Here is an 11353-nt window from a genome sequence, read left to right as displayed (position 1 = left end):
CTAATAAAAAAATTGTCCGAAACCGGAAGGAGCATGCATGACACTGCCATTGGTACTGCAATAATCAAAACTTGGAGGAAACGGAGCAAGTGTGACACCAGTATTATCATAGCCAGAGCTAGTGCTTCCACTTTCAAATTCAATGCAATTCCCATTCTCCACTTCTTGCCACCCATGACAGTTATCTGAAACCACCGCTAACGGCGGAGGTGGAATCACTGATTGCGGCGGCGCAAACGGAGGAAGCGTGACACTGGCACCAGCACTAGTACACCCACGTTCAATGTTATAATAATTCCGATTCTCATCCTGCATAACTTGTTGCCAGTTGATGGAAAAGTTAGTCACCGGCGGCTGCGGCGACGGAGGAGGAGTAAACACCACAGACAACGGTTGCGGCGTGGCAGTGTTATACCGCATAACCAAATTCAACCTCAAATTCTCCAAAGATTTCTTGAATATTTCAAGACCATCCAAATCCATCTCATCCATCGGAGTCTCCCACCAAGAAGGAAAAACCCCAGGGTTTCTCTTCTGCTCTTCCATGATCTCATGCAGCTTCTTCTTCTCCTCCTTCAACTGCTCCTGAACAGCATCATACATCGCCCTAAGGGTTTCCAACCTCTCCTCATCGTTCATGTTTCCTCCCGCGGCGGCGGGGGGACCTCGTGTGAGGAAGCGGCGTATGACGGCGTCCGCGGAGGGGTAGCCGCAGGCGTAGAGCTTGTCATTCGGGGAGGCGATGATCAGTGCAGTTTCCGCCTGGCAGAGAATGGAGAGCTCTGTCAGCTTGTTGAACAGCCCCGCCTTCCGCTTCGAGAATGTCACGTTGCGGTGGTTTTCTTCTTCTTCCACTTTCTTCACCGCCTTGGATTTTTTCTCGTTTGGTTTCTTGGGAGGAGCCATTGCCAGTAACAAAGAACTGAACAAGAAACAGAGAGAAAACAAGAAAGTGTAGTAGTACTGAAGCAAGATTTCAGGGTTTGTTTCCTTTTGTATGTGTAGTTATAGTTGTTGTAAAACTAGAATAAATCTTTGTAATTTTAAGACAATCTTTAACATTAATTACACAATTTTGTTTTCTAAGTGCAGCAAAAAAAAATTAGAATCTATTTTAATTATTACATGAGATATTTTGTAAGATAGCAATTGAAATTAAATATTTTTTCTTATTTTTCTATGCACAAAAAAATCTTTTTTTGTTTATGTAAATTCTAATTATAAAATTATGTAATGTGTAAAATTTGGTGTTTATTAAAATAATATATATCGCAACATTATAATCTTGTCAAGATTAAATTTAAAATAAAAAATTGATTGATTAGCAATAAGTAATACTCCCTCCGCTCCAAAATGTAAGTTGTTTTAGAATTTGTACTCCTACTATATTCTAAAATATAAGTTGTTTTGCAAAACTAATGCATTTTTTCTCTCTTTCTTCCTTATATATCATTATTTAATATTATATTTTTTAATTACCACATTCGATTTTCACCTATCACAACTCTCACTATCCACTTAACTAATAATAACATTTTTCTCTCCTTAATATAAACAATTTTAAATAGGGGTATTTTAATCAAAATATTTATCAATTAATGAACTCTTAAACAATGTGCACAACCTAAAACAACCTATATTTTGGGACGGAGGGAGTAACTACTTTACAAATAAGTTCAAAGGCTCTTTTGGTGATTTGATAAAACAAACTAATAATGAAATTTCTTCACATACTACATTAATGGTAGGACTTGTTATAGGTTTCACGCCATAAAGTATGTACTAAAATGCCCCTTAATGAAAAAATACTCCCTCAAAGAGAAATATACATATTTTGAAAGTGTGAGCGAAAATAATATTAATAATGTTTTCGGATTTTACAATTTTTTTTAGAAAAATATGAATAGATCTAAATTCGCTTGGTTTAAATATGCTTTTACTTTCTGACTTATGGGGGTAGATCTAAATTTGGTCCATAAATGTTTTTTCATTGGTCCCATAATTTGTTATTTGAAATAAGGGCCTAAGATTTCAGTCATTAATTCAGATAACAATCCAAGATGTAAATGGTTTATATGAACTTTCAACATCACTTTAATTCCTCTAATACTTCTTCCATCAAATTTAGTCCTCTTTCTCTTCCCCTCTTCTTTCCTTTCCATTAAAATAGTAATTATATATATGATTTGATTTATATTTAAAGATGAAAATTCAAATATCACGATCTTATCTGAAAAAAGTTCTTGACATGACTTAATGAAACTTAAGATCGAATACTTAATATATAGAGGGTGAATTGATTATTTGTTGAACTACTCATAATTAGAGCTACTAGGAATAAATTACCTCTTTCACTTGTAATCATATAACTAGCATACTAAAAAAAGGGTCAAAGTTGAAATTTTTCTTAATATCTCAAATTCACTCACATGTAGTAGAGTGATGAATTGAAAAAAGAGAAAAAGAAATATTAGTGATATAAAATGAAAGAGAAAAAAAAAAAAAAGTGTGAATATCTTAAAATGAAGCGTTTGTCTGTTTATACAGAAGTTCAAACTTCAGACACCCTAGAGAGAGAAAATCAGCGAGGGACAATGGCGACGGCGGAGAACAAGTCCCCCTTCATAGAACCACCAGACGAGCTCCGGTGCCGGCGGAGTGACGGCAAATCATGGCGGTGCCATCACTGGAGGATTCACGACAGCAGCTTATGCGAGGAGCATTACTTTAATGCCAGGGCCAAGTCCTTGAAATATCAAAAACCAAACAAACCCAACGCTTCTTCAGCTTCAGCGCCACCAATGCACCACGGTGAAGAGAACAACCAACGAGCTGTTCGGGCCACGCGCCGCCGGAGTCAGAAACCGAAGAGATTTCGCGAAGAAGAAGAGGAAGCGTCTCTTCCTGAGGTAAATGCTCAGGTGAAACGAAAATGTCGAAAGGAGGAAGAGGAAGACCCTGAAGGAACGGTGCTGCTACTAGACAGGAGGGTCAGGGTCAGAGAGAAGATCAAGAAATTGCTTCAATCGATTGAACGTGAAGAAGGAGAAGAAGGAACAATGACGAGAAGGAGAAGCTTTTCCTCCAGAAATGATCAGAAACTGTCTTCTTCGTCCAAGAGTGAGAAGAAATCGAGTGTTCCTCTTCCTCGGTCGTGTCATCAGTGTCAGAAGAATGATAACAGGGTTGTTCGCTGTCAAAACTGCAATGCCAAACGCTTCTGCGTCCACTGTATTCGGAGATGGTATAGCTTCAAACTCAGAATGTTCTCAAACCTTGATTTCTTTTTGGTTGTTTGTTTTCAGTTTTTCTTGCATTACCAGCTGCCAGCTGCTTCAAACTTTGAAATTCCATTTGAATACAAAAGGGGGTAGAAATGAGTGACATTGAACTAGTATTATAAACTAAGATTGAAATAACCATGAATCTAATACTATTTATCTCAACTGAGAAGCTCTCATAACATAGAAGCTGGTACAAATTGGGCCTTTGTCCTTTCAGCCTCCGAGGTGGCAAATTTAGTTTCGAAGAAAATATGGAGTGCCTTTTATGGTTTGGCTTATCTGTTTAGGTCGCTGAAATATGATAGTAGGATGCATGCCTTTTTGTGATTCTGTCTCTTCAAGTTATCTTTGTTTTGCCAATATGGTGTTTTCTTCGAATATGTACTCTTTTTTAACTGAGAACAATGTTTGTGTGATTGAGGCTTTTACACTGTCTTCTGTAAATGAATCTTAGTACGCCTTTGGCAACATGTCATAGTTAAAGAAAATTGAAGAAAAATAATATCTGAACACAGTGGAGGCAGTGAGGCATTTATTTACAGTTTAGGTGTCAATGTAAACAACTGGACTGTATGATTTGGCTTTCCCTGATGTGTTGTGTCATGCAAGAGTGTAATGAGTTTCTTCAAGTTCACATGATTGTTGATGTTCTCAATGTTGTGTATGATAATTGGGATTTTTATTTCTCATTGGAAATTTTCTTGGACTGATGAGATGGCACTCTCTCTCTCTCTTCCCTCTCCTTGAAATATGAATCTTTCAATTAATATAGGTATCCGCAAATGTCTGAGGAGGCTATAGCAGAATCTTGTCCATATTGTCGAGGAAATTGTAACTGCAAGGCATGTTTATGCAGAAAAGTCCCAGCTATGGTTAGTACTTGCAAAGTGGATATGCTCTTTCTCCATGTTACGCTTTCTCTTGTGCAAGCAACAATAAATGTATGGCTTACTTTATGTACTTTAGAATTCAGGAAATTTAGGAATGCCTCTAAATCAAGATGAAAAGGTTCAACATTTGAAGCATTTGGTGAGAACATTGTATCCTTTTCTGGAACAATTTAATCACGAGCAGCAGTTGGAATTGGAGATGGAAGCAAAAATTAGAGGTACATTATACTTATATATGGTACTAGCTTCAGTGCAAAAAGAAAGAAAAAAGAAACATTTAAAAGAATGTTTTTCCGTGGGAATGGGGGTGCTAGATTGAAGTGTTTTACTTGTACTGTGACTAAACAAGTGATCTGTACAGACTAAAAACGGCAGAGTGAGATATAATGTGTACATGCAAGAGTATATTTTTACTTTTTTAATCTACTGAAGTCTAGCTGATTGTTATCTTACATACAATTTCATTATCGCTGTTAATTTGTTGATTTAATTGCAGGTTTATTGCTTTCAGATTTAGAAGTAAACCAAACTGTTTGTTTCGCAGATGAGCGTATATATTGGTTAGATTTTTTCCAACGTCATATTATAATTTGGATCATCAATTTCTGTGTTTTTTTATCTCATTGTTAACTACCCACTGGTATTGACTATTATGTGCAGCAACAATTGCAAAACCTCTATAATTGATTTTCATAGGAGCTGCCCAAATTGTTCGTATGATCTTTGCCTTACATGTTGCCGGGAAATTCGTGTTAGAAGAGTGCCTTTAGATCTGCACTCATTCAAGAAAGAATCACCAGATATTTGTCTTGGTTCAGGCTCTAAGCATGTGTGGAGAGCAATGAAAAATGGTGCCATTTCCTGTCCACCAAAGGATAATGATGGTTGTGGACATGAATATCTTGAGCTGAAATGCATACATTCACAAAATTGGATTTCAGAATTAAAGGAAAAGGTGGCAAGATTAGTCAAAGTTCATGGACTAGAAGACGTGGCTGCAGTTTCTGCACAGTGTACCTTGTGCTTCAATTCACATGATGAAAGTGACTCCATTAACAAGAAGTTGCGGAAAGCTGCCTCTCGAGAAGACTCAAAAGACAACTATTTGTATTGTCCTTCTGCTAGTGATGCTAAATGTGGGGATCTGGAACACTTCCAGGGCCATTGGATTAAGGGAGAACCAATTATTGTTAGGAATTCTCTTGAGTTAACATCTGGCTTGAGCTGGGAGCCAATGGTAATGTGGCGTGCAATGCGTGAATTGACTTACCATCATTCCAAACATTTGAACGTGAAAGCAATTGACTGCCTAGATTGGTGTGAGGTCAGTCATATTATATATTATAAAATTAATTATAAATAAGTGCTTTGATGGTTAGCCAGAGGTTATATTTGAATAAGAGATTTTAAATTGGTGCTCCTAGTTATATACTTTTGGTCTATTTTACTACTCTTGTTATGCATGGGGCATTTATGCATGCAGAAAAATAGGTTGTGTTCAAGGCTTGTTTCTGTTTGGCTATGGTTGTTGTCTCATATAAAGTGGAATTCCTGAGCTCTTGTGAGCATATACACCTCCCTTTCTCCTGTTGTGTTTCTTGCTTGTTTGGCTGAAGAAGAATTCTTAATTTTTGTTGCAGACCAAAGATATATATATATTTTTTTGCATCCTTTATCTTTCTATTTCTCATTCTTCAGTAAACGCTTTCATCCAATAAAAAGGGTACTGTAAATTTGATATTTTTCAATAGTCTCTTCATTAGCCTTTTGAACATGCAGGTTGAAATAAACATCCATAGATTTTTCAAGGGATACTCAGAGGGTCGTACTCATCGTGACTCATGGCCTGAGGTGCTCAAACTCAAAGATTGGCCCCCGTCTAATTCATTTGAGCGGAAGTTACCACGTCATGGTATGGAGTTTATTAGTGCCTTACCTTACAAAGAGTATACACACCCTCGCTCTGGTTTTCTTAACATGGCCACAAAGCTGCCGAAGAAATCTTTGAAACCTGACTTGGGGCCAAAGACATATATAGCATATGGCTTTGCTGAAGAGCTTGGATGTGGAGACTCTGTGACCAAGCTTCATTGTGACATGTCAGATGCGGTATGTGATATGCATTAATGGTTATTTTTATCCACAAATGAACCCAATGTCGTAGTTACAAATTATTTTATAGGCAGGCCATGAACAGTTTTATATACATAAAAGCAACACCTGCTTAATTTTATATACTTAGGTAGGTCATAAGCAAGCTTAACCTAACACTTACAAGGGCTTATATCTTAAGATAAGCCCAAATAAACTCCATTAGAACACTTCCATATGCTCTCCAAGTAAATGACTAGAATGACACATAACCCAGAGTGGGTTGGAATGTTGCTAATTTTTCTACTGTGCAGGATTACCAGTACAAGGCCAACATGCTCCAAAAAAATCAAAATAGTTTAGAAGCTTCAAACAACAACCAAAAATTTGAATTTTGGAAACTCTAAAACATTGTAAATGTCTAGAATGTGAGGCTGGATTTTGCTTGGATCAACTTCTTCAGTGGCTGGATGTTGGCTGGAAATCGCCAAGAATAATAATAATAATACAATAATAGATAGTGTTACAATTACAAATGGGTTTTGTTGTCAAAGTATACATACAGACTGAGAGTTTAATATAATTAATTTTGATTATCATTTGTGACAAGAATATCAAGTTCCAGCTTCTGCACATGTAAGATTGGTTTTCTGATTTTCTTTTCTAGGTAAATATCTTGATGCATACTGAGGAAGTGACCCTCAGGTCTGAACATCTTGCCAAAATAGAGAAGTTGAAACAACAGTATGCTGCTGAGGACAGAAGTGAACCTTTTCAAGTTTTGCAGGAAAAAAATGATTGTAAGGGGGAAAATGTTGGGGATGCGACAGGATGTATTAGTCAGCCTATGCATTCTGGAAATTTGCATAGAGGGCAAGAATTTGCCAAGGGAGGCGCTGTCTGGGATATCTTTCGGAGACAAGATGTTCCCAAGCTTGAGGAATACCTTAGAAATCATTTTAGGGAATTCAGACATTTCTATTGTTCTCGAGTGGAGAAGGTAATTAACCTAAGTTTTGAAAGTAGTGCTTTCTATGGTTTTGATTTTCGATAGTTTTTTTTATTATTTTCTTTTTCATTAAATGAATCTTTTCTTATTTACCTTTTGAATTAGAATATGAATTCTATAAACTAAAGGAAAAAATAAACGAAAATTATGTTCCATGCTCCTTTTAATTTGTTTAATTAATGATTTATAATATCTCAGGCAGTATTCTAATATTTCTTCTTGTTTAAATAAAAATATATTTAAAATTTTTTTTGGTAATGATTTTGTCTTCAAATACGAGTCTTTCTTAATTTTAGGATTCAATTCAAATGTTAGCTTTATTTGGATATCTTCACAGTTTATCGCTGATAATTGATTCTTATATATCCTTCATATGATGGAATAGGTTTTTCATCCCATTCATGATCAAGTTTTTTATCTAAATTCTCATCATAAAAGGAAGCTGAAGGAAGAATTTGGTTAGTACTTTATCTTTATTTATTTTATGGCACAGAAGACTTTAGCCATCTTCCCATTTATTCATGTGAGGCCCTGTTGCAGGAATTGAACCTTGGACTTTTATACAAAACCTTGGTGAGGCAGTCTTTATACCTGCTGGGTGCCCCCATCAAGTTAGAAACATGAAGGTGTGTCAATTCTAAATATAATGTTTATTTGTCTTGTTCCAATTTTATGTTTCCATAAACTAATTCGTGTCATGCCTATCATTGCTAAATTGCCTGCTTGTCTACCCCTTTTCATGTTATTGTTTTTTTTAAGGCCATGTTATTCACTTCAATGTTTTAACTGTTTTTTGACAGTCATGCATAAAGGTTGCTTTAGATTTTGTCTCTCCTGAAAATATCAAGGAATGTATTCGTCTAACTGAGGAATTTCGCACTCTTCCATCAAGCCATAGAGCAAATGAAGATAAACTTGGGGTATGCCATCTTGTCTCTCGAATTAGTTACTTTCTGGACTTGTCTTGTCTGGTACATTTTTCACATATGAACTTATTTGTTTTAATTCTTGTGCCTCATGATGCTGTGCCTTAGTGTTTCTGCCATTGTATTTGTTTGTGGGATTTGAGGGTATTAGTCAGTTGCAGAGGGGAACCTAGGGCATCTATTTGGCTACTTGAACTGTGATCAGCATGGCTTGCTGGATTGCACGAGCTAAGCTCATAAGAAACTACATCCTGTGTTTGCACCAATTAAATATAGTCTGAGTTGTAATTTTCTTTTTGTCATGATGATCAATTGTCGAAATTGTAGCTGTTAGTATAACACTAACCAGTTAGTCCTGTCATTAATAATTTAATACAAAAATGGGTTCTAACTTAATTAGGATTACACATCAAAGAATGAAAACAACAAATAAGAGTACTTTTGAATGGGTTAAATTGGGCTGAAATATTCGCAAAGGGCGCATACATAGTATTGCATTATGCAGTTATGGTAACTATTCCTTGCTCAACATGGGATTCTTTATATCAAGTCAGACACTAATAATCAGAGCATTCAGTGCATGTTTGTAAATCCTCCTGTAATGTTGAAATTTGAATAATTTGCATTGTCTTTTTTTTTTGCTCAATGCATTGTTGATATATATGAACTCAATCCCTCCCCTAAATGTCAGAGTTAATGGATAAAACTTACTTTGATATAGGTGAAGAAAATGTGTCTCCATGCATTGAGCCAGGCTGCAGACGATTTGGAGAATCTCGTGGAATGATAGTAGAGTAGCAGCATGTAATTGAGCAGCATATATACATAACCACGTTTTTGAAGGTATGCATAGCCATGTTGATATGTGGATACCCTTAACCAATTGCACTTGGATTCTTAAACTAGATAGTGCTTGGTGAGGAAATGAATGTTATGCTAATGATTGTCCTTTTCCCATCATCGTCTTTTTAAAATGAAGGCTTCGCTCATTTGCTTTGGTCCCTTGTGCCTTGCAGCAAGTTGTGTATGAAGGTGGGTTTAGTCTCAATTAGGTCTCATGGATTATCATTGATCACTGACTTCTAATGGTTTGATGTTGGCCTACAAGTAAATAAACTTGCCCTACTTTTCATTTTTAAATAAATGGGAAGTTTATGATCCATTTTTTATTTTGAATTTTAACTACCAAAGGATAAGTCTGATTCCAAGGGAGAAAAAAGTATTCATATGAGGAGATAAGGTTTTAACAAAGGAAAAAATTAACTTGAATTTTTAAGATTAGACAAAGAGGATAAAATTAAAAAATTAAAACCAACAAACTTGCACATACTTCATTTAACTTATTTTTATAAAATTAACTCTTAGAATTTGACTTGTTGTTTGAATTTCAAAAATTAAGCTAAATAATCTTTTTTTATGGCAAGTTAAATAATCTCTTTTTTTTTGAAAATCAAGTTAAATAATCTTTTTTTGGAAAGGTAAGTTAAATAATCTTGAGTTAAATGATATTTTTTTTGAAATGAGAGTTAATGATCTTAGTTCTACAAAAAAATAATATCTTGAGTTAGTTCCCTATTTTGTTATAAAAAAATGTGCATTGAATAGTTTGATTTAACCTTTTTTTTTTTTAAAGTAACCTTATTTTTTAGAGTTTAATGGATATGCACTGACAGTGTAAAATAGTTTTACACAGACATCCAATTGAATTCCGCCAAATCAAAAAATATCTTATTCTTTTAATTAAAATTAAAGTCAAATGTAATTATCTCTCCTATGTGGCATGCTTTGATTGGATGACTGTGTAAAACTATTTTACACTGTCAGTGCATATCCATTAAACTCTATTTTTTAACGTTAAACTGTGAAAGTAACCTTTAAAAGGACATAGATTGGTTTTAAATATCAAGAAGATACAAATATCGAAATTGATTGTGAAAACCGTTAGAATGATTTTAGGATTAGATAACAGTTAGATTTGATTGGTTATTAGAAAATAAAAAATTAGATCAAATAATCCCGTTATTTTCTGTACTCTGTTATTAGAAAATACTACCCCAAATCCTATTGATCTAGGTATCGATATTGGAGTTCCGAAAAAAAGGTATCGATATTGATAAGATATATACAAATATAACTATGGAAATTGGGATGGCTATTCAAGTGTATGAATAGGGTATAGTCTTTAATCAGGTGTACTTATCTTGAATGTTATTGAAAATAAAATAAAAAATCTAATAAACTAACTATATAAAATTTCGAAGTGTGTATGAATGAGGGTTTAGTCTTAATTAGGTCTCCAGGATTGTCATTGATCAATGGCTTCTAATGATTTGATATTGCCCTACAATTAAATAAACTTGACAACCTCATCGCATGGAGATTCTTTTTTTTTTACAAAGGAAAGCATCGCATGGAGATTAAAAGTTATAAATAATTTTTAAAATAAATGAAAAGTTTATCATATACATTTTCTTTTGAATTTTTTTTTGAAAGCTTCTTGAATTTTAACAATCAAAGGATAAGTCCGACACTAATGGAGGAAAAGTTATTCAAATATTTTTGGTTTCCTAAGGTATCTGGTTATTAAACCATGAACTAAATGTTTAAGGAAAAATTATTTAAATGTTATGGAGATAACATTTTTTTTGTACATCGTAAAGATAAATTGCACCCGTCAGGAATCGATCTCTGGACCTCCCTCTACCTAACTTATTTGTCCCTCAGCTCATACCACTTGAGCTAGGGGACTATGGAGATTACATTTGAACAAAGGAAAAAATTAACTTGATTTTGAATTTTCAGGACTAAATTAAGAAAACAAAAAATAAAATAAAAACCAACCAACTTACACATATTTCGTAAATTTTACATTTTTATAAAGCTAACAGTTAGAATTTGAATTACCGTAAAAAAGTTAGAATTTGACTGGTTTTTTAATAATTTTAAAATTAAATCAATTAATTCTGAGTCAGTTTCCGTTTGTTACAAGAAAAAATTATCCCGTTCAAAAAAAAATTATCCCAAATCATATTCATTAAATAGCTTGATTTAGATATCAATCGATAAGATATTATTCACCAAAAAAAAAAACAGATATCAAATAATATCTTAGTCGGGAAAAAGATATCAATAGGATATTATACAAAAATAAGT

The 11353-nt window shown here is 34.4% G+C and overlaps 2 protein-coding genes across 4 annotated transcripts; one reads left to right on the top strand and one right to left on the bottom strand.

Annotated features, from left to right (window-relative positions):
- On the bottom strand, positions 1-906 carry LOC130744760 (MADS-box transcription factor 47-like). Its single transcript, XM_057596917.1, has one exon. It carries the CDS (start codon positions 904-906, stop codon positions 1-3), a length of 906 nt encoding a protein of 301 aa, XP_057452900.1.
- A 1630-nt stretch (positions 907-2536) lies between these two features.
- On the top strand, positions 2537-9356 carry LOC130746066 (lysine-specific demethylase JMJ26-like). 3 transcript variants are annotated; one of them, XR_009022000.1, is made up of 12 exons: positions 2537-3244; positions 4057-4156; positions 4251-4392; positions 4671-4734; positions 4835-5498; positions 5954-6283; positions 6933-7265; positions 7660-7732; positions 7815-7900; positions 8075-8194; positions 8922-9043; positions 9180-9356. XR_009022000.1 is itself a non-coding variant. In XM_057598573.1 (11 exons), the coding sequence occupies exons 1-11, from the start codon at positions 2595-2597 to the stop codon at positions 8985-8987; spliced, it is 2628 nt and encodes an 875-aa protein (XP_057454556.1). In that variant the 5' UTR covers positions 2538-2594; the 3' UTR covers positions 8988-9356. The 3 variants fall into 3 exon arrangements, 1 of the variants encoding a protein (XP_057454556.1); XR_009022001.1 differs by having other exon boundaries at positions 9217-9344; XM_057598573.1 differs by having other exon boundaries at positions 2538-3244; positions 8922-9356.
- The last annotated feature ends 1997 nt before the right edge of the window (positions 9357-11353 follow it).

Source organism: Lotus japonicus, chromosome 3 (assembly GCF_012489685.1).
Source record: "Lotus japonicus ecotype B-129 chromosome 3, LjGifu_v1.2".
Classification (NCBI taxonomy): domain Eukaryota; kingdom Viridiplantae; phylum Streptophyta; class Magnoliopsida; order Fabales; family Fabaceae; genus Lotus; species Lotus japonicus.
Note: the sequence above shows the minus strand (reverse complement) of the source record. Positions and strands in the feature narration are given on the sequence as shown.